Here is a 23,576-nt window from a genome sequence, read left to right as displayed (position 1 = left end):
TTTTTTTTTTCTTTCTTTCTGTTGAGGACCCTTCATACTGATTTGCACAGTGATTATTAACAGTTTGTTTTCCCACCAGCAGTGTCGAAGGGCATTCGTTGTTGCCTGCTTTCTTGATGCTAGCCATTCTTTCTGGAGTAAGATGGTATCTCAGTGTTTCATTTGCCTTTCTCTAATGGCCAGTGATGCCAAACACTTTTTCATGTTTGCACATAAAACTCTTCTTACATATCATGAAGGGGCCTCCCCAGGCCAGCAGCCTGAGCAGGGTTAGCAAAGGCTGATTCCTGGCTCAGCACCCGCCTGGCACACCACTTGGCAGGAGCACCGTGCATACACCATCATCATCACAGCCTGATGCCTATTTCAGCCCAGGTCACCTCGCTAGGGACAGGAAGTGAGCTCTACCCCCTGGAGCAGATGTCACTTCCTCCAGTGTGGCCCTGGCAAAGCTAATCACACGGCACAACCTAACTTTAGAAGTGGGCAAGAACTGCATCCTTTCTTCACGCTCAGAAAAAAGTGTGGGTCTCTGAGAAGAAGGTAGGAGAGGACCCAGCATACACTGTGGTGGCCGTGCGTGGGCATCACAGCCGTGCGGCCAAGGGCTGCTGGTTTCTCTATTTGCTCACCATCTCTGTTCCTACTGACCTTGAGATCAACACTCTCCATCGCAGAATCTTTCTCATCAAACTTTTTTATTTTTTTTTAATTTAGAAACGTTGAAACTGAGCATGGTGGGGCATGCCTCTAATGCCTGCTTTCTGGGATGCTGAGGCCGGAGGATCATGAGTTCAGTGGAACCTGAATATCTTAGCCAATTTAGCAAGATCCTGGCTCAAAACAAATTAAAGGGGGGGGGGAAGGAAGGGTTGGGGCTATAGCTCAGTGCAAAGGCTCTGAGTTCAATTTTCAGTACCATAAAAAAAAAAAAATGAAGCAAATATACACACAGAGAAGCACAGAGATCCTGAGTGGATAGGCACACACTGACCGGGCAGCAATCTACCAGTGCACCTACCACCTAGGTCAGGAACTGGGCCAGTACCAGCAGCTCGTGCCTCTCCTAGACTCCCCCTCTTCCCACCAGGGCTACTCTCTTCAGTCCCAGCCTTCAGTTATTGTTTTAAACACTCATTCATTTAACTAGTGTTTACCAGCTAGGCACCAAAACCTCTGTCATGGCAGAAGGCGTTACAGACCCAAGCAGCAAGGCTGATCCTAGCAAGCTTCTTATCAGAAGACTGGCTTTTCCAGAAGGTAACAATATTTTAAGGTTCCATTAAGTTTTAGGACCAATTTCTCATCTTCTTCCTATCATCAGAGGTCTTAAAGGGAGAGGTGGCAAAGAGCTGCTTTCTGTCTGTCTTTTTTGAAATAGACTCTCACTATGCAGTACAGGCTGGCCTTAAGCTCACTTTGTAGCCCAGGCTAGTCTCAAACTTGCATTAATCCTCCTTTCTCAGCCTCTTGAATGGTGGGATTACAGGTGTTTCTTAAGAAACCAGTTCTTCCTCAAATGGTCTCTAAATCACACTTCTGATTTGGTACACAGCCACAAAAGTGGTCCTTTGCTTTTTAGGTCCTCTGCATAAGCCTTGCCTGAATTCGGGATTGGAGGCTCAGGGCTAAAGTTCTGACTCCATGGGTCACCTCCTAGAGGAGATGGGGACTGTCCAATCCACCCCCGGGGAAAGGGCCAGTGACTGCTGTGGGAGGGAGAGCAGCAGCTCCAGAACACTGGCCAGCATCTCAGCCACATCCTTTTGTGGTAATAATCTTCCACAAAGTGCACTTAAAATATCTTCTTATAATCAGGCTGGCTTCGAAATTATAACCATGCTAAAATAAGAGCAGAGTAAATATATGATTAGTAATTTCTTTATGCAGAAAGTAGAATGAAAATTTTTTTCCCTTGTTTTTGTATTTATTTATATGTATTTATTTTTGTCTTTTGGGACATGGCTTCACTATGCAGTTCAGGCTGGCCTTGACTTTATTACGCAGCCCAGGCTGGCCTTGAATTTGCATCAGTCCTCCTGCTTCGGCCTTGAGTGCCAGGATTACAGGCCTGTACCACCACACCTCACTGCTTTGTTTTGTTTGTGTTCATTTATGTCTTTTTGGGACAGACAGGGTCTTGCTATGCAGTTCAGGCTGGCCTTGAGCTCACTTTGTAGCCCAGGTTGGCCTTGAACTAACAGCGATCCTGCTGTCTCAGCCTTCAAGTGCTGGGATCACAGGTATGGGCCACCACACCTGGCCTATACTGATTGATTGATTGATTGATTGAGACAGGGTCTTTTTATGTAGTTCAGGCTGTTCTTGAACTCACTATACAGTCCACGTTGGCCTCCAACTTGCAACAATCCTCCTGCCTCAGCCTCCCTAGTGCTGGGATTACAGGCATGCACCACTTCATCTTGCAATCTTGTTTTTAATTTTTAAGTGTTTTATTGTTACTCTCTTTATGTGTTTTTTGGTTTGTTTTTTGAGGGAGTATTGGTTGGGGCTTTCTCTTCACCCCTTTTTTTTTTAACGTTTAAAATTTTTATTTCCCATATTAATGAAACAGTTTCTTGTTAAGCCCAAGGGCTTAAAAAATATGCTTTCAGTAAAAAAATAAAATGGAAAATTATCATTATTTCAAAGCCGCAGCAATAGTTTGCAGCCTTCTTCCTGAGCAGGAGAGCGACATGGGGAAATCCTGCCAGAGCTGCCTGCGTGCTGAGTGCCTGTGACGTACAGATTAAGCTCCCTACACTTCAGGTATAGAGGAATACTTTGTGGCATTTGTTTCTGGCCTTTCTAGAAATGACAACCCCAGGAGATGTAGAAATGCCACTGAATGTGAACAACCACCACAGGAAGACTGGTATCTCTACAGTATAAGAGGCTCTGGATGCATCAAAGGTAATGTACAGGGCTGCTGGTTTTGATGCAGCAGCTCCTACCCTGCCTAACTTGTTGGTAAAGAATTTATAGAGAGGGTTTCGCAATTCAGGAGTAACAATTTTCAGTATGGACCTAAGGCCATTTGGAGAAATAATGTGGAAGGGCTGCTAATATGAAGCGATTCCCAGATGTAGAAATCTCCGATGGCCCCTAGGAATTCTCTTTCCCGCTGTGATGGGAAAGCAGTTCTCTCCCCTAGAGGACACCCAGGGACTTAAAAGTGGCCAGCATTCCTCGCTCTTTATTTCCTCCGTACTCACAGGAGGGTCACCTGCCTGCAGGGCTTCAGTAAGGAGGTAAAACTGTTCTCGGTAGAGACAATGTGTACAGCGCTCCGCATGTCACGTATTTGGGCCTTGTGCTAGGTAGCAGGCACTAACCCAGTAGGACTCTCCAGGGGAGAAGTACTTCCTCCTGCTCAGCTCAGCGAGGCTGGCCATCGTGTCAGCCAGAACGATGGGGGAACATGCTGTTGTGACGTCAGTCTCCGCATGCGTTGTTCTGGGGTGACTTCTCACCTTAGCCACTCACTTTTCAGGACGAGAGTTCCTGGGAAATTGTCCCTGTTACCTACAGGTTTGGCCCCTGCTTAACTTGGGCTAGAATTACCTGGTGTCCTCCGTCCTGTGCTGGCCTCATTTGGGGACCTGCCCATGTCTCCCTTTATGAAGTTGTGCTTCAATAAATTGCCACCAAGGGCGATAATCAAGCTTGTGTATTCAGCGTGTCAAGATCCCAAGATAAAAAGCATTTGAAGTGCCCAGTGTTTTGACAGCAAACAAGGCCTGCACCAGTGCACGCTAGCTGGAGGTTAGATACACATTGTATAAGACCTCACTCACAGATAAAACGAGCACTTTCCCCTCTAGAATTGGGTACCAGAAAACTGAGACAGCGGGCAGAGGCAAGTGTCCCCAGGCGTCTACAGCACTAATGCCTTTCTCAGATGGAACCACCACCACCAAAAAAAATCTCCAGGCCACAACCACCCCAGATGTTGCCCTCTCTGCTAGGGGGCCTGGAAGTCTTTAAGGGGCAGACAAGACCGCCCTCTTTCAAACCCACTTTAATTTCCAGGCCATTCTGCAGGGGCTGGGGCACGAACAACGGCCTGAAGCTCAGCCCGGACCCCACAGCTGCCAGGGGTCGTGAGTCTTGCTTGTGCTACCACAGTTCCTGGGAAGAGGATGCCCATCTGCACCACCGGCAGCTGGCCTGGCGCTGGGAGAGCAGTCAGCTGCCCCGCAATGGCCTTAGGTGCCAGAACTGCTTCCACCGCTCCCCAAAGTCTTCTCTGAAAAATGCAAAATGTTTAGAAGTTTGTCAAGCTTCTTCTCTTTCTGTTGCTGTTCAGCCAGTCCTGCAGCTGGGAAGAACTGGGCTTCCTTGGGAGATCACTTGGCTGAAGAGCCGCATGTGTAAGAGCCTTCGACTTCTGCCTGTGACGTGCCAACGAGGGACATGAAATGCAGCTCGTGGGCATGCTCAGGAGACTGGCCCCTCGGAGCCCAGGGCCCGGACCCACAGCGTTATGCATCCCTCCCTCCCTCCACCCACCCATCAGCACTGGTGCGTGTAAGTCAAAATCGGAGCCAGCAACTATCAGACATGAGGCAGGAATAATGCAATTTTATTTTGAAAATAATGGCAAGAGTCTAAGGCACTTCAAACATTTAAATACATACAAGACCAAGGTACATGTGGCATGGTATAAAGGACTCCATAAATAGAGAACTATGCTGAGTTGTTCTAGAGACAAACACAGAGCCAATTCCTCTACGACAATTCAACCTTTATCAATACATACAGATACGTCTGTGCAATGGTTACAAATGTGGTAATGTTGCATGTAGTTCTTTGTCTTTAATTACTATGGAATATAAAAGTTTAAAATACTGTGTCAATTTCATATAGATGCCTTTTATATAAAAAGTCATATGATACATCCACCTAGATAAAACCAACTAGAAATATTGCCTTGAAGTTGTACAGTTTGAGAGTTTCATCTATTTCTAACCAGAAACCATGAGCCTGGCACCCGAGTTGCTGATGACCACGTCGTCTCAGCTTCCTCACTGTAAAAAGACAGATTCATAAAAGCATCTTTGTGTTGGAGGAGGAAGAGGAGAATGGGAGAAGCTGCCCGTTCCGTGCAGGTTACCTTTCCTACCACTGTGTGTAAGGGGACAGACAGGTCCAGCCACAAAGCCACAGCCAGGCTTCCAGCGCGCCCTGCGCAGAGGGAAGGGGCAGGGAGCAGGGTGCGCCAGGGTGGCCTCGCCCACTGGCACTGCTCCTGCAGAAGCTGCCTCTGCCTTCACCCCGCCTGGATGCTTCTGCTTGCTGGTGAGCTCAGGCACAGTCCATTTCCATTCAGTATCTGTCAGCCTGGCAGGAAGTTAGCAGCTTACTGGTGTTTCAGAGAAGGGCTGTTTTGCACATAATTAATCAAAGGAACCTCGGTGAGTGGGACCAGGAGACATCTTCCTTCCAAGCCTTGGGGTGCCCTACAGACCAGGAAAGGGAAGACAGGTGTGAGGCTTGTGACCCCTGTGACCTTAGAACTTGGTCCACCACAGCGGATAACTACCCGTGGTGCAGAACCAGGACAGCGGGGGCTGAGAATGCCAGACAGATGTCCGCTAGTAGCAGGCCCTGCCGCATGGCAGGGGGCTCAGCCTGTCAGCTGTTGTGGGAGGTCCACCTCCTACTCAGTGCGCTGCGGAACTGTAAGCCACCCACGGTCAGCTTTAGGAACAGTGCCAGGAATGTGGTGACACGTATCCGTAGACTCGGGCTGTGCCACCTGAGTTACTGCCCAGCATGAACCCCACTGTCTATAGGACAATTCTTATAGACGCATCTGTTTCCCAGGGCTGGGCCGGGCCCTGCCTCTGCTGGACGTCGGCTCTCCTGGCTCTTGGGGTGGTGCCGAAACACTGAACTCTTAAGCCCCAGGCTGAAACCTCTATTTTTCAGACTCAGCACCAAACCCACGTCTCCTATTAGTCCCCCAAGGCCTATCTGTCAATACCAAGTATACAACACTCACCGGAGACTGAGCTTTGGCAAAGTTGACGTGGGCGTACAGGAGGACGGCGATGTCCTTGTGTCCTGCTTCCAGGGCTATGGAGAGCGCAGTGCTGCCGTCCTGAAAACAGGACAAGCCAGAGCGGGTTTCTCAAGTGTCCTGAGAGCCGAAAGTACAAACACTCCACAGCCACGGCTAAGCCTCCCCTCCAGCCAGCCCCTGAGCCCGTTAGGTCCCTCGTAAGCACTGGGGGCCCAGCATGGGAGGATGAATAAAACCAGCCTGCACCCTGACAAAACCAGCTGGGCAGGTCACTCCGCTCACTTCTTTGCCTCTCAGTGCCGCACACTGCTGGGCAAAGACGGTTCCAGGGCCTCGGAGGTGCAGGCAGAGCTAAAGGAATTCCTATGCAACCACTCTGCCCAAGAGGAGGGGGCAGGAGGAGAAGACGGGGTGGAAACATAAGGCAGTTTCCTCCTCTCCCTAATTACATATGAACAAACAAGTGCCACACGCCGCAAGCGAGCAACATCCACATGACGCGCTCAGCCCTGGCGGCTTACACATGTGCATCTTAGGAAAATGCCAAGGGAAACAACCACTGGCGTGAAAGAAAGCTTTGTGGTTCACTGTTTGATTTCCAGTACATTGTAGGGGTGGCACAACAGGGCAGACAGCACCGAACTTATTTCTGTCTACTTTGGAATCAGGCCTCCCCTCTGGTCATGAGGAGCAGTAAACTGTTCACATGTGGCTTGAATCTTGCGGCTCTTCCCACCGTGCTGTGAGTTCTAGGAGCTGCTCCTCTTCCTGAGGCCAGTTGGACCACTTCCTACTCACTTTCGGGTAAGGGAGTGAACACTGAGCTGGAACGGCCAGGATTTCCGGAAGTTCCTGTGGCTTTGTGGATTCTTATTATTCATCATCAAGCTTATTATTTGCAGAAGCAGTAAAAGCAAGTAAAGCCCAAAACACATCTAAGTGCAGACTCTTCTGGAGGAAAGGGAAATCAGAAACTCCGGCTGCTCTGGGGAAGTTAAAGGAAATCTGACACCCAGCAAACTGTTCCCGGTTGGCTCCTGAGGACCAAGAGCTGGGAAGCCTCCAGGCCAGTACAGACGCCACAGCTCTGCTCTTGCTGGCCTAGGCCCAGCAGGCTCTGCAAAGGAGGATGTTTTCCCTCTGACTTGTTGAAGTTCTGAGCCAGAGGAAGCTCTGGTTCAAGCCTGTGCTCCACTGAGATAAATCTTCAAACACAGAACCAACCCACCTCTGACCCTCTCAGACCATTTTCCTGCTACAGGCTGGTTAGTGCCTTCTGCTTATCGTGTTCCTCCCCTTCGGCTGGAGACACCCAGAAATGTGCCTCTGCCTCAGAAGGGTTCCCAGGTTAAGGTCATCTGGGACTGGGGCCAGCCTGGAAGTGGGTGGTGACTACAGGAGCACGCTGAACAGAAGGGGGAGAATGGCCCCAAGCCACCGAGGTATCTGGGAACTCCACCTTGTGAACTATAAGCATTATTCACGTTGAGGAGTCCCAGTGGATCACCTGCCTTCCCCTCCTTTGGGCAGGAAAGAGGCTCATCCAAGGGAAAGGAACTAACTGGTTCTGGTCACTGCGCACTGCAGCGTCTAATAACCAGTAACACAGTTTTCTGAGGGACAGTGAGTGATCTGCTCTGCTCCTCCTTGTGGACTTTTCAGAAGCTGCCTACGCTGACTTGGATTCTGTGGCCGGAGTCTGCTTGCTGCCCCTCAGTACACTGGTTCTCCTAAGTGCTCATCTATCACCTTTTCCCTGAAGGCTGGGATGAGGCCTGTTTTCTGCCTTTGGCTTTAGCTAATGGAAGTTCAGGAAAGCAGCCACCCTGGGCCATAAAGGGAAGTGGCCTGGAAGGCCAGGCAGGAGCGTGGAGGCCCCGCCTGCCCGCGGCCCAGAGGGATGGCTTACATTGTCCTCCAGGTGGCCGTTACAGCCTGGCTGGGCCAGCAGCAGCTTGACGATCTCCACGTGCCCGTGCTCACTGGCACACATCAGGGCGGTGGAGCCCTCATCATCCTGGATGTTGACATCAGCCCCGCAGGCCAGCAGGCCCTTTACCATGTCTATCCGGCCGTGGCTGACGGCTAGCATGAGGGCCGTCTGCCCCGCCTGTGGGGAGGAATGAAGGCAACGTGAGGGGACGGGAGGAGCGGGCAGGCAGAGCTGGGGGAGGGCGTGAGACAGTGCAGGGACAAGGGATCAGCAGCAGGTACTCAGCAGGCATGGAGAAACCAGGAAGACCGGAAAGTAAGGAGTAAAGATTTTCACTATAGCTCTGAGGATCTTACTCAGTATAGGAAGGAGCTAGAAAGTTTGGAAGAGGTTTAAGATTAAACCATGAACACATTAAGCCATGAACACATTAAGCTATGACTACATCTGGCACGAAGATGCCACTGCAGGAAGCTGTAGACACTTGGCGCCTGGTGGGGGGGGGTGGTCACCGTAGGCTGGGGCTGCAGCCGCGCCCAGGAGTGTGCTCAATCAGCAAGAACTGCCTGGGAGTGCACGCGTTCAGGTGGACCTGGGGCACTACGGCTGCCGCGTCCTCCTGCCCACTGCAGGCCTCCCCCCCAGTGCTGCTGGACCACATCTGGGAGCATGGGAAACATGCACACTGACCTGACTGGCCTTGGCGTTCACATCCCCGCAACCAAAAAGTTCTTCTACGACGCGCATGTCCTTCTCTGCCTCCACGGCCGCGAGGGCTGCCAGCATGATGGGGGTGTACCCTGCCTTGTTCTGGTGGTCCACATTACACACATCTGCAAGAAAGGAGCCTCTTTAGGGAAGCCCTCTTCTCCCAGCAGCAGATATACAGGGCAGCTTGTGTCTAGATGTCCCCCCCAAAGCCTCACATGGGCCTAAGTGGGGCTTTTCAGCCTAAGTGGCTGAATCTAGTGTGTATGATCACTAAATCAGTGCCCTGCAGGGTTAGGACTGCCCTAAGCCCGGTAGCCCAGGGAGAGGGCAAAGCAGGCGGGAAGGAGCTGGGAAGGCCCTTGCTTGCTCTGCTACCTTTTGCTGGCCGTGGCCGTTTCTCCTCTGTGATGCCTGTCTGCCGTTCACTCTGCCTTAGAGCTAGCCAGTTATGGCCAGAAACTCAACAAGCTCAAGTTCTTCGCTTCACTTGTGGGTGTCGGGGATTTAGTCCCAGGAACCAGCAAAGTAACTAAGACACATAGGAAGAGGACATATCATGCTAGAAGAGCCAGGGAAACAGGATCAAGTGCTCAGAGACAGAGGGACTGAGGAGGAGAGGTTCTTATGCTGAACGCAAGTCTTTCTTCCTAACTCACACGGCTTATAGCCACAGAAAGGCTGGTCAGTTTCTACAGCATGTCATGCTGGAACTGGCGGCTGAACTATAAGGCTCAGTGGTAAAGCCACGCATTCTGCTACTCAAGAGCTTGAAGAGGAAGGGTGCAGAACGAGCTACAAATTGGAGATTCGCAAAGCTGAGCATGAACATTATACATGGTGCTACCCACTTATCCAGGAGACTAGCAGGCCGGAAGAGCCAGCCTCCAATTCTTTTTCTTCTTCGATGTACTTTTTTAGGCATCTGCAGCACTAGATGGCTACATTTATCGTGGGGAATATGTACATGTATGTGATACATCTTACTTTTTCTTTGTCCCCTTCTCCTCCATGTTCCCTCCTATTCTGTAAATCTTAATTCTTAGGAAGCTTTGGAGGCTAAATTATCCTCTAGGTGCTGAAAAGTTCCTTTTGCACTTCCCAAGGACATGACAGGGTGGCCAGCACCGGAAAGTAGCCGCTCTGTGCGATTGAGCCTCCAGTTTAAAATGCTTAGGATTCTTCTGTTATAAATGGAGAGAAACACTCCATAGAAACACTCTGTGAGGTCCCAATCACCTCATACAAGAATGTATCAGCTTTCATGAAAGTGGAAAGGAAGAGCAGGCTGTGGAGGTATGGCAGACATTCGGTTCTGGGGCTGCTGAAGCCTCCTAGACTCAAAGTGCGAAGCCAGAGCTCCAGCCTACAGTGGCATGCTGTAAAAATCATCAGATGGAGAAAGGTGCCGAACCAAAGTCATCCAAAAATGGAATTAACATCATTTAAGTTGCTAAGATATCTCCTCTAGCATCTGAGAGTATATAAAATTGTCCCTTTCAGAAGAATGCTGAAATCTCATTTTCAGTCCCTTTAGGCACCAGACTGCAGTGCTCCTCCTAACTTTAAACTGCACACAACATGAATTCTAGTTCCTAAAAAGGGGGTCAGTCATACAACTCTGCAGGAGAGCAGTGGGCCTGGGGCCAGACCCCCGAGGCTCAAATTTGCGTCCACTCCTGTTTTTGTGACAGCTCGCTCTGTTAGCAGTCCCTGTCTGAAGGGGAGGAGGCCTGAGACACCTTCCTGTCAGAGGGAAGCACTTACACCCCAACACGGGCCCTAAAACAGGGAATAAGCAAACTCAAGAGAACAAAGAGATAAATCTTTTCGGACTTCTTTTCTGCATTAGTCCAGTACCCTCAAAACAGAAGAAATCGGACCACTGGATCAAGAGACAGTAAAACTGGGCAGTTTTATCGCATTCTGTAAGTCAGATGTGGGCACTGCATCACTAATTGAACTGAATTAGCATGAATTGGGTATTAGTCACATAATATGTGTAAAAATCACTTGGGGGCTACCTGGACCACTGAGCTGCTCTACCTAAAGCACGGAAAGCTCACTGTGTCTCAGTGGGTCCCTCCTAAGTGCTACTGGCTACATCCTGGAAGGGCAAATTGCCACTGTTTTCATGAATATCGTTCGCATAAAAGAACGCCACTTCCGCTTGTTTATGCCGATTCCTATTTGGGCAGGAAGTGGTGGGTCTACCCTGGCTCTGCATGGCATCAATCCTCACCAACCACCATCTGCAGTGGCTGGCGTGCAACGCCAAAGTGAGCAGTCCACAAGCACGAAGTGGTGGCTCTGGGCCTGCAAGCAGCACCTGCCTTGGGAGAGCAGATGAGCCAAGCCCGCCTGACTCAGCTCGGGCACGGTTGTGAGTCATGTCTGTCGCCATCACGTGACTTCAATGCAGACGACCTGTAAGAATGAAAGCCAAACCTTCCCTCATGGTAGGCGCCAGGTCACCCATTTCTGTTTAAACTTCAAGCTGCCTGTACGTGCCTCAGGAACAGTGCTCCTGCCCTGTCACATGGAAACACACTGAAAGCATTTTAGGGTCATCAGAGAATTCAGGAATGGATCACGCTGCTTCTCTGAGACGGTCACAACTAGGATGCTACCAGTAAACTACAGATTTATGTGCTCTGAAGAGAAAACCAGAGCATCTCGGTGCCAGTAGAGGAAAGCTGGGGCAGACCCTATACCTGCGTCCAGGAGGAGCTTGACGATCTCGAAGTTGGAGTGGGACACGCTGTAGTGCAGAGCCGTGTTACCATTGCCATCGGCCATGTTGATGACGTAGCGGAGCACGTCCGGGGACACGGCCTCAAACGCAGCTATGTAGTCCCCCACCATGGCGGGCACAGCGGACTTCTGACTGGACACGCGGAACCACTCGTGCTGGAGGGTGTTCAGACAGAACCTCTGCCAACACAGACAGCCACCATTAGTTCTATTTATAGGCCTTTCTCAGGCTGAGCCGAATGCCCAAGTAACCATGCCATTTATAGGCAAAGGGTGAGCACTAAGGATCTGGTCTCTAAAACAGTTAACAGCACCCAGAGCCCCAAGAACAGCCTTGAGCACCAGACTGCAATGCTCCTCCTAAGCTTAAACGGCACACAACTTGAATTCTAGTTCCTAAAAAAGGGGTCAGTCATACAACTCTGCGGGAGAGCAATAGGCCTGGAGCCAGAACCCCCTAGGCTCAAATTTGTGTTCTGATTCTCCTAACTATTGACCCCAGTGAAGTTACTCATAGTGCAATTCAGTTTCCTTGTCTGAAAAATGGGGAAAATACTCCCTGTTTACAATGTTTGTGATAAAGATAGAGCACGTAGGTTTGATGGGACTTTTGAGCTATTGCTGTTTTGGAATTGGGCCAGTGTGCACATGCTGTTCAAAGGAGCCAGACAGAAACCAGCTAGCTACCCTTCACTACGCAGCTCCTTCCCAGTCAAGCCAACTCCAACCCTTTCAACTCTCCACAGCACTAGGCTGGGACACCCTGACATGTAGCCAGCCCACTCTGACTAAACTCAAATGCCATGGAGAGGGTACTCAGAGAGCTCTGGAAGATGCTTCGTTTCTCATTGGGATCACTTAGCCCCACTCCAACTTGCTCAGGCTGGACCCACGGATGTGGGTTCTGCTTCATGGATGATGTAGTCCAACTTGGGACAAATGCAGTTTATTGCAGTGTGGAGGACCACCTGAGCAGCTCTCCTTGAAGGAGGAGCAATTGTCTCCATTTTGACTGAGCCTGACCCTATTTCCTGGTATTATCATGTACAGAGCTGGCTAGGACTTCAGTTTATCCTTCAATTGGGCTTAAGCAATGTGTATTGGTCTAGCTGAGGTGCTGGTGATAGTCTTTGAAGGTGGTGTGCGTATTTCCCTGGTAACCTACACCTGCTGCTCTTTAATGTGAGCCAGGTCCAGACAGGATGGAAGAGCTAATGTTCCGCGCTCTGTGCCCACGCCGGCCAGCTGAGATCACGCCTCAAGACAGAGGCTATGACTTCCTGGGGCTTGAAAGACTACATCAGAGCTGAAGCACCAGACCTCCCAAAACATTAGATACTATCTCATGGCATAATAGTATAATGCAGATTACTCTCTCTGCATATCCTCTCTGCATATGGCAGAGGTAAATGTAGGCCACCCACCTAGCTCAGCTCACTAAGTCACCTACTTTCCACAATTCTCAGTCAATCCTCCTCAAGCCGCTCCCCTACTGAATAAAAACCAGGTGAGGCCCTAGGTTGCTCTCTTGGTTCCAGAAAGCCATCCTCATGGCTGGACTTAGAGCCCCTTGACTCCCCGATGATTGAAAATATAACTTAGTGTCTTTATATTCTACCGTGGGTTGCATTGTAAGTGGTAGATTGGAATCAACTTGATGGGATTCCAATAACATAACTTTGGGATTATAAATATTGGCTTCTTGGACCGAGATGAGGACCTGGAAGTGTCTCCGACATTGCAGGTTGTGCACAGCCAGGGCCAATGCTATACAGGACAGTGTACACAGCTTAGTATTATGTATGCTTCGTTTATTCTTCAAAAATTCTTATTATTTAACAATATATCAAAGGGGCACAGAAAGCCTGCATCCTGGGAGCATGAGCCCCCAGGAAATGTTCCTCGTACTGACAAGCTAGGGCTGGGATTATGGAGGGTCCAGGTCTTTATTTTCCTGCTACTACAAATTCAGTATTAACCCATTTATATTGTGAGTCACTCAAAAAGGGACTTGCCACAGAAGTGATCTAATTTTCCTATTTGTTTGCTCAGTGTCTTGCTATTGCTCTGGATTTGTCACAGAGAAAAAAGTGAAATTATATCTCTGGCATTCCTAACTCTGTTACTACCACATAATCTGGATCATGAAAGGATTATCTGGGCCTGGTACTCTGATCATTCACATGACCAGTACTTTGCACAGTATAAAACTTTAACACAGGCCTGGGGAGATAGCTCAGTGGTCTAAGAGCCTGCCTGATAAGTGCAAGGACCTGGATTTGATCCCCAGTATCACATGCCACACCAGCCCTGCACTGTGCTGGCCACTGACACTGGGTGTGGTGGGGCACACCTGTAATCTCAAGTGCTGGGGAAGCTGAGACAGGAGGACTACTATGAGTCCAAGCTGCATAGTGAGACCCTGTACCAAAGCAATCAATCAATCAATCTTTAAAAAATAAAACTTTAACACTATTGCAATGAATGAAGACTCAATCAACAAAAAATGTAGAGGTCACAAAATATATGACACCACACTCAGGAATTCAGGTGACAGAAATAGCAAGTCCATAAAGACCACATGATCTTATATTCTGAGAAAAGAAAAACACTCATATTACAGCTATAAAATCCGGGTCCTAAAGCACCCAGTTCAAACTGAAGTGAAGCCTAGTGTTACGCTGACACTGAAGTGATGTTTCAGAGCTTTACTATCTGTGACCAAGTGGAGCCAGGAATTGAGTTTATACTGAATTTCAATGCGCAGTCCTAGCTGCTGGGGTGTTGCTCAGCAGAGAACACTTGTCTGATATGCATGAGGCTGGCTTTTCTTTCTCAGCACCACTTAAAAAACAAACCAAAAAACTTCAACAGCAGTTCTGTCCCCACCACCCAGGGACTTCATTTCCCCTGCGACCATCACCAGCGTGATCCTTGGTCTGTTTGCTAACTGAACATCATGACTCAGCTGGCTCCAAAGAATCTGTTTCTATAGCAACATCAACAAACACGAGAAGACATCCTAAAATTGAAAGAAGCAGGTCACGTGATAAAGTTCTATCCCTTAAAGGAGAACAAAAACTGAAGGGCAACAGGCTTGAGACAGATTCCAATCCCAGCACTGTTAGTCTAATCTGGTAGCGGCTGCTCACCCAAGACACACGCTTGGCCCAGGAAAGGGGCTGGACCAGTGCAGCCACCTGGCAGGCGCACTTGTGCGCCTCTTGTCTACGCCTGTGTCAGCATCAACAGTTTTTAATAGTGTGTGCAGGAGCCACGTTTTTTTTTAATTAATTTATTTATTTAGTGTGTGTGTGTGTGGCCAGCTCAGCCCACCAGAGGGTGGGGCTGGCTGGCATGTGGTGCTGGGGGATTGAACCGCGGTCTCTGTGCTTTGCTTGGCTTAGTTTGTTCTAAGTAGGTGCTTTAGACCACTGAGCCATCTCACCAGCCCCAGGAGCCACGTTATTAAAACAGGATTTTCACACAAGAAGAAAACTGCCCTTCCAGGATTACATAATTCCTTAGGTCCCCTCCAGTCCTAACATTTTAATTTTATAACTCTGTAATCATGAGAATCACATAAGCCACTTTGTCACTAAATGTGGACTGGGTTATCTGTTTCAGCAGGCACTTAAGCACCACGGCCAATGGGCAGGTGCCTGCGGACTTGGTTATTTAGCATAAAACAACACAGTAAGTGTGATACACAAAGATTCAGATGGACATGATAATCTACACCTGAGGAGCCATATGTTCTCAATGCAGGACGATGAAGCTGTCAGCCACGGGCCAGGTCTGGTCTAGAAAGAAGCCATGTATAAAAACCTCCGTGCATGAAAGAGCGCCACACTCGCCCAGGGTATCAGATTAACCACAGCTATAGTCCCCAGTGCCGGAATTACAGTTGGCCTGCTCCACCATGCCCGCAACCACAAACCCTTTGCTGTTCGCTTCCGAATCTCCCAAATTGAAATGACAAGTGCAGTTATTTTTTTGTTTAAAAATAGTGACCACCTACATTCCACATCCGAATGTAATATATAAAGGAATGTTGACCTCAGCCCACATACGGTTTTTTTAAAAAAAAAACTGTCCTAACTTAAAAAAAATTCTGGGATGCTACTCCTTGGATCAGAAGGATCTATGAACAAAAGCAGAACTTGTGGAAAGAAGATAACTGCGTGAAATCATCTGCTGTCCCTCCTGTCTGCAAGGATGTGTTTCACACATGCCTACAGAAGTGCAGGGCCAATGCCATGCAGTTAGGCTCAGGAAACGCTGAGTGTGCTCCGGGGAGTTGGGCAGCACGCGGAGTGCATGGGCTGCTCCCGTGAGGAGCAGGTGAGGGAGAAGCGAGCACACAGCCGCAGAGGGCAGGTGAGCACTGCCCCAGCAGCAGGGCTGCGTGGGCGCTCCGACAGGCCAGTGCTTCTATGCAAACTCACCATATCTTTGCTGGTCAAGGCTTTGGGATCATTAATATTATTTTTCAGTAGGTTGCATGCAGACAACATCTTTTCACTTAATTCGTACCTAAAGGGGGGAAAGAAGAGAGTTCAGGATTGACCTCAGAAGGAAATCATTTTCCTTCTCCACCTTTAACCCTTTAGAAGACAATGGCTCTGAACTACCTAGGCGTCCTGTGACACCTGGAGGTGTCCCTAGGCATCCATGGCTAACGTCACTCTACAGAACCAATATCTCAGACCACAGCACAAGGTCTTTTCATGAGGGCAGCTTCCAGCTATACCAGTTTGGCTTTCATGATGTTGTACAACAACGTTGAGATTTATTTATTTTGGTACAGGGTTTTACTACACAGCTTGGACTTGTAGTGATTCGCCTGTGTCAGCCTCCCCAGTGCTCAGATTACATGTGTGTACTACCATGCCCAGTTTCAGTGGCTGGCTCAGTGCAGGGCCAGCACAGCATGCAGGATCGGGGATCAAACCTGGGTCCTTGAGCCTGCCAGGCAGGTGCTTAGACCGCTGAGCTATCTCGCAACCTGAGAGTTAAATTAAAAATAATAATAATAATAAAACAACTTTTAAGGGGCTGAAGAAATCTAAATTCCTGCACACCTACTATGCTCACCAGTACACCACACATCCGGTGACTCTTGTGCAACTATATGAAAAATTAAAAATCAGGTGGCATATGGGAAATAAGTTACAACTCAATGAATCTGTTTTAAAAATACCAGATGACATTTCAAACCATTTGAGACACTTGGAAATAGATACTAGAAATACTTACCTTATGTTAATGCAATTGACTTTTATTTGCCAAATTGAATTGCTTCCTGTCCTATTTATACCTTTCATAGTGAAAGCATATTGAAGTTTCTATTTTTTCTATTTCCTACTGGTTTTTATGAGCATCAGAGCTATTTTTACTAATGGTCTTTAAAACATATTTCATTTTTAGGGATATGTGTTAACTAACCAGAGTTTGGATTTTTACATCACCTGCTACTTATGATGTCCCCAATACCGTGCTCAATTAGAGCAGCCAGAGATCTATGATGGCCACACAGCTTTACAGTAAATGTGTAAATTTGATCTTCAGTTAAGGTTAAATACCTGTTTCACAAGCATACTGTGTCAACAGTGCTGATGCTTGTATCAAGCATGTTATTACGGCTTGATAAATGACAAGATAAAATCTGAAATCTTACAAAAGTGCTAGTTACTTAAAACGTCAAATATGTCTTTAGAAATTAAGGTGAAGCATTCAGACACTGGAAGCTGGAGTGGACGGTGGTTAACCGAAGGTGATGCATCAGAAGACAAAGGCGGGTCTCACGCCGTGCTCCCTGCTACTCCAGCAGGCCCGGGAGCTGCTGCCCTCTGCACTGTGTCAGTGCTGCGGACAGGAGCACGCACTGCTGAGGTGCAGCTGTGACCACCCCCGCAGACACGTGTAATTACAAAATTTCTGCATTGGCCAATTCTATTGACAAATTACTAGATGTGGGTGGGCTCAGGGGAGGGAAGGGGAATGTACCACACCTCTCTCTGATTTCCACCTTCTCAGGTTCACATTCTTGGACCTGCATTTCAGGGTCCACCCTGGCAGACTTGAAACCTTCCATATTAACAGCACGATGCCCTTCAGCCATTCCCCGAATGTCTTCATTCTCCTCTTCCTCCTCCTCTTCTTCAGGAGGACACTCAATGACACCACACTCGTCATCTGACTCCGAGGAAGAGCTTTCATCTGAGCTGGAATCATCACTGGAAGTGGTTTCATACCTAGGTGGCAATTGGGATTTCAAGAGATGCAAGGGATGCCCAGAGAGACCCAGCGACCAAAATTTCTGTGCAGGAAAGGCTGCCGAGTAGACTCCAGAAATTTCACCAGTGGTTTCAGACCCTGTGCTTAGAAGTTCAATGTAAGGTCTGTGCAAGGTCTGATGATTTTTTAAAAAATGGATTCTGACTTAAAAGGGACAGCTTAGGTTGCCAAGTGGTATCACATACCACTTGTTAAAAAACCCCGTGGCTCTTCTGGCTGGTATCAATCAACTAGAAACACCACTTGTGCTGTTGGTCATTTTAAATTTCTTTCCACGCTTGTTACTTTGCCCATTTATTCTCTCATCTCCCAGGGTCAAGGTGAAACAGCATGTCAGTAACCAATACCTCCTGCGGGGCATGCCTTCCTAATCTCCTGAGGGACACCACCCCATGAAACTTCTTAAGATTTGGAGAACAGGACAGGCCCCATCATAAACCTTGGAAGCTCACTCCGCTATAAATGTTAGTTCAACTAACTCTACACTATTGCTTTTGTGTTGATCAATCAACTCATTGCTCTGATTTGACTGTAGGAGGATAAACAGGCTTAAGTATTTACAAGAGTCAACCAAGAGATGGAAAAAATGACCATTAAGCATTCTACTTAGAAAGAAAGGAGGCACAGGTATGTCTGATTACTCTTCAGGTGAAAAGCCTGCAGTGTCACACATGAACGGGGGGCTAAGCGAAAGGCATCCCGTGCTGAAGGAGCACGGCTGTCAGCGGGCCGTGGAGTGCCGTATTTTTTCCTTCTTCCTTTCTGAGTTGTAACATGGGCAAGTAAACGCTGGCAACACAGTACAGCAACTGCTGCCCGCTGCTCTGTAGCAAAGAGTTTTTTAAAGGACAGAGAAGAGGAGATGTCAATAGCTCAGCTTCATCAGGAACCCTTAAGAATGACAAGACACAGGAAGGAAAGCCCGCATGCACCTTTCTGATGAGTGTATCTTCTGTCACCAAACTGTGGCAGCGTCCCAGGCCGGGCATCTCAAACTGACTTCGGTGGGAGAGAAAGGAGACAGACACTGAGATCTAGTACTACCATCGTTCCTTACCCTCCGTTAATGCCAACAAACTGAAGATTCTTTTTGGCACCATTTGAATCTTTAGTCCCATCTCCCTTCTTCATGATGGACTTCAGTGTATTTTCATTATTTGCACAAACTGAAAAAAATGCACATCAAGATGATCAAAATTAACATACAAGTGAATAGGCAATCTCTCTTCCATTATGCACGTGAATGCAGATTTGGCACACCTACATGAAAAATTTGTATAAATACATCGGGAAAAGTGTGTGCATGTGAAAGAATAAAGTTCCATTAATAATATTCTTTAAAAGGGAAGGGTTGGGGAGATAGTTCAGCACTCTAAGTACCTGCCTGGCAAGTGCAAAGAACTGGGTTCCCAGGTACTGCATGCTGTGCCGGCCACCGAAACCGGGCATGGTGGCGCACGCCTGTAATCCTAGCACTGGGGCGGCTGAGCTAGGAGGATCACTACAAATCTGAACTGCGTAGTGAGACCCTGCATCCAATAAAAATAAATAAAAAAATGGGGGAAAAATGTTAGCACTCCCATACACCACGACATGACACCTGGCACCTTATCGGCTTCTAGGTTCACAAAGTGATGTGTCTCATTTCTTCAGCTGAAGTAACCTGGAAAAAATTTCTGCCTGCAGGTTGTGAAAAAGTGAAATGCTATTTATATTGTTTTTTAATTGGCAATGCCAGATAAATGTTCTTAAAATTAAGCTCTCTTTGATAATCTTATCTTTCTTTGATAAGATTTTCTAGGCTTCTCTACCAAACGACTATCCAATTCTTTCCCCGGGTCAGCTCAGAAGGCATGCTGTCACTGAAGTGAATGCTGGCAGTGGGACCTGAACGCATCGCGACACAAGGATGAGACGTACCGTAGAGGCCAGAGGCGATCTGGGTGTCTGCCGGGTGTCCTGGGGCCAGTGCACTCTGCTGTGAGGGGATGGTCTCCTGGCTGCGCGTGGGCGTCCCCTCTTCTGCGGTGCCCACCTCACGCTCAGGCCAGGACCTGTGAGCACTTAGCAGCCCTGTTGACTGAAGGCCTCCACACTTACAGGCATATTCCAAATTATTTCCTGTCCGGAAAGAGCAAGGTATAGACTATGTGACACCAAAATACGGACAAAACAGACTGAAAAAGTTGGTTTCTGTGTTTTAAAATATCCTACACCTCATGCTTCTCTCAGGTGCTTCCTTCCCCAACCCCCACCCTCCAAGGTGACCTGATGCCTCTCACCGCCACACCTGCCAAGGCCCATCGTTCTGGCTCCATGGTGTCACCTTGTCTCTGTGTTCCTGATGTTCTCCCCACACTGGCTCTGGGTGACCGGAGTCACATCCTGCCTGTTGCCCCTCTCTTCCGGCTGCTCCTCTCTGGCACACTGGTGCAGAGGAATGCTCCCCTCTAGCTCTCTGCTATCATCCCTGCAGCTAGAACAAAACCTGGCACTGTCTAGAAAGCACCCTGACCTCAGGCTGCATCCATAGCGCTTAGCCACAGGTCGTGTGGCAGCAACCTTCCCCTGTAGCTTCCTTCCCACCTCTCCTGTGGTCCCTTCTGACACAGCTTGCACCCTGGCGGAGAGAACCACTTGGTCTGGAGGGTGGGGGCTCTCACTTCCTGTCAGAGCCGTGCCTTGCTCTCTTCATGGAACGAACGCCCTTCTTCCCATCTGCACGTGGCCCGCCTGCCCATCTTGCCCTCTTGGGGCCTTCCGCATGCCCTCACCAAACACAGCTGCCCTTTCTCTCGTCTCTCAGAGCCTCTCTCCTGGGATCTATGGTACAAGGTACAAGGACTTTTGTGACTGTGTTAGATGTCCTTGTGGTCTACATAAAAGCTCATAAATGCACTGAGGAAGAGTTACTTGGAAGACTAGATAAATGAGACCGGCTTATGGTGATTTACTACTGGTCCCTTACTCACTTTTTCTATAATGAATATGGGTCGTGTTCAAAATCACTCTTATTTAGTCTTTTTGAGACAGGGCCTGGCTATGTGGCTCAGGCTATCCTTGAGCTCACTTTGTAGCCCAGGCTGGTCTCGAACTTGCAAAGATCCTTTTGCCTCAGCGTCCTGAGTGCTGGGATTACAGGCGTGCGCCACCACACGCGACCAAAATCACTCTTAAAAATATTTCTTTGACTGAGCAATTTGATTTCTAGAGCTTTTATCTTAAGGATACACAAAAAGATAGGATAGTTATTGTTTTTGTATTTGAAACAGTGAAGAGAAGCAGGCATCATGTAAGAAACTAACAAGCGCTGGGACATTAGCCAAAGGAATTCTCTGCAGCCATAACATACAATAATGAGCACAGCCTGTCTAAAAAAGGGATATAAACTGGCATGGGGCAACTATCAGTAAACAGTTATATGTGTACATATTTTAAAGAACCTGGACAGATATATAAGAAAAAAAAAAACACTTTAAAAATTTTTACTGTTTTCAAAATGCTGGGGATGGAACATAGGGCACGGAGCAGGCTTAGGTAAGTGCTTAACCACTGAGTGGTTTAATGCTGTTTTTCTTTTTTCAAGTTTTTTTTTTTTTTTTGGTACAGGGTCTTGCTATGCAGCTCAGACCCATCATCCCAGTGCTGGGGTTACAGGTGTGCGCTACCACACCTGGTTTTGGCACCAGCACACTGCTCCCAGGATTCCGGGGCTGACATGTGGTACTGGGGAAGGAGCTCAGGTCCTTGCACTTGCCAGGCAGGCGCTTAGACAGCGAACTCTCTCTCCAGTGCACTACTAGTTTTAAATAATGGCAAAATACTGATTGTCTTGTGTGAACTTGGCTTAGAACTTTCTTTCCTCTTTCAAACCCCTAGTGACCAGCAGCCTGGCGGGACAGAGGCTGGGTCTGAGCTCTGCCTGTGTGTCAGGTTGCGGATGGGACTGCAGAGCCCACGGATAGAGAAAACCAGGACTGGACCCTGTTCTTGGAACTCTGTGCTAAGCCTTCAGGCCCTGGCTGGTGGGTGGGTGGGTAGGGATGGGTGAGGCAGGGACAGGAGCTGGCTAGAATGGCATCTGGCTTTGCCTCTTGGTTAGAATGTTCCAGGGCAGTCCATGGGCAAATGTTATGCAAGGGTATGAGTCTGCCAGTACACGCCCTTGTTCTTTGCAGCAGGTGGTTTTGAGGAGTCTGTGAATAAAGTCAGCCTCCTCCTAAACAAATAAATAAATGCAAAATAATTTTAAAAAGGAGGAAGGGCAGACAAAATCCTCAAGATGAAGCAGGATAGAGATCATTGAGAGTTCTTCATTTCTTGTTACAAATTCTGAAAGTCAGAGTGGCAATCTGCCTGAGGGCATGGTGCTGGCCCAGAACACACTTCCCTAATTCTAGGAATAGCACTCCCTCCTCCAGCCCTGCAGGCGTTGGCTGTGTGACCCAGCAGCCTCTGCATACACCTGCCATATTGCAGGCCACCCTCCAAACAAGTCCTGATGCCCCAGGGAGTGGGACCCTCAGCTCCCCCTCCTGCCACTCTGCTTAGGGAGTTCTGGGTCTTCATCCCTCCCAGCCCTTTCCCTGCTGGCTGTTGGCCAGGCCTAGAATTCCAGCACCCTTCTTAAGAACTACCCATGTTCCTTTTAAGGACTGACCCAAATCCTACTTCTGTTAGGTCAAAAGGTATGGCTAGGGCTTCCTAGTCCAGTCTGAAACTACCCCCTGTGTTGCTAGAAAATCTTTTTTGGGATGGTGTTCAGCTCTGGCAAGGACTGAGGCCCACCCACACTTCTCAGAGCTCAACAAGAACTGCTCTGCTGCTGTAGGCACACAAGGGATTGCACCTATACCTGCCTCTGACCAGGGACTGCCAAGTTCAAGCAAAACAAAGGACATGTGTAGCTGGGACACACACAAAGAAGTGGCCACCAAATGAAATGTAATGGCCTCAACTTGGCTGCCTCTTAGAACCACCTGAAGTGAGGGTGAAGGCTTACCAACGATACAGTAGCTGTCCACAGGTGGCCATCAGTGCCCTTTAACACCCCCTCCCGCCGCCCCCTGTGACTCGGCTGCGCTGTGCAGCCAGACCCAGAACCACTGAATTAAATTAAGGGGAATAAAACTCGAATGGTGAAACTAATACTGTGAACTCCTCTATGGTCTCACGTCATAAACTTGGACCTTGCGGATTCTTAGGAGTTACTGGTGGTATAATTAATAGCCCTGGGTCAGTGATGACACTAGCTCACGGCAGCAGTAAACAGCATGACAGCCACAAATGACAGCCACAGACTGACTGGAGTGGTTACGACCCCCCAGAATTCTGGCCGTCTGGCCAGACCTCAAGACTCCCACCATGTGGAACAGTTTGCGCACACACGACTGCAGGGGAGTGGGCAGCCGTGAAAACCCTTCTGTCACTAACGCATTCACCACAGTCGTAAATGTCAGTAAAGAGTGAGACTCATTTTGTAAGTGGCCAGATCAGTGATGACTGCCAGACAGCCAGTGACAGAATCTCAGCGTTGTGGAAAATGCAAAGCATTCAGCATTTGATATAGAGATAATCACCGTAGCCGGGGCAACTTCGTGAGCAGAAACTGGACAGAAGCTTTCCTTAATAATGACCTGAAGTTCGAGACTGTTAGATGCAAACTAACAACCAAAACAAAAAGTCAATGAAATCCAGAGCTGGAAGAGTTCAAGTCAAGTCTCCCCTCCCTGATTTTATTCATTTAGAACATGTATCCACAGGCAGGATACAAGTAGTGGGTTTCTAAATGCATAGAAAATTGGCCTTTAACAACGGATTAATGGGGCCAGAGAGATAGCTCAGTAGAATAAG

At 48.4% G+C, this 23,576-nt stretch overlaps 1 protein-coding gene across 4 annotated transcripts in view; it reads right to left on the bottom strand.

The window, feature by feature from the left end:
* Positions 1-4,581: 4,581 nt before the first annotated feature.
* The window catches only part of Kank1 (KN motif and ankyrin repeat domains 1), a 232,556-nt gene continuing 213,561 nt past the window's right edge, over positions 4,582-23,576 (bottom strand). For 3 of the 4 annotated variants that reach the window (XM_004637172.3, XM_023721891.1, XM_023721890.1), the window contains 9 exons: positions 19,644-19,844; positions 18,781-18,889; positions 17,438-17,680; positions 15,872-15,959; positions 11,384-11,603; positions 8,652-8,794; positions 7,938-8,138; positions 6,008-6,106; positions 4,582-5,462 (listed from right to left, as the gene is read on the bottom strand). In XM_004637172.3, the coding sequence (XP_004637229.1) occupies positions 5,400-5,462; positions 6,008-6,106; positions 7,938-8,138; positions 8,652-8,794; positions 11,384-11,603; positions 15,872-15,959; positions 17,438-17,680; positions 18,781-18,889; positions 19,644-19,844 (1,367 nt within the window). In that variant the 3' untranslated portion in view covers positions 4,582-5,399. The remainder of the gene's footprint in view (positions 5,463-6,007; positions 6,107-7,937; positions 8,139-8,651; positions 8,795-11,383; positions 11,604-15,871; positions 15,960-17,437; positions 17,681-18,780; positions 18,890-19,643; positions 19,845-23,576) is intronic. The other variant, XM_023721889.1, reaches the window with a different exon arrangement.

The sequence above is a fragment of the Octodon degus genome, unplaced genomic scaffold, assembly GCF_000260255.1.
Source record: "Octodon degus isolate 3935 unplaced genomic scaffold, OctDeg1.0 scaffold00087, whole genome shotgun sequence".
NCBI classification, from domain to species: Eukaryota; Metazoa; Chordata; class Mammalia; order Rodentia; family Octodontidae; genus Octodon; species Octodon degus.
The sequence above is the reverse complement of the archived record's forward strand: the minus strand, read 5'-3'. Positions and strand labels throughout refer to the sequence as shown.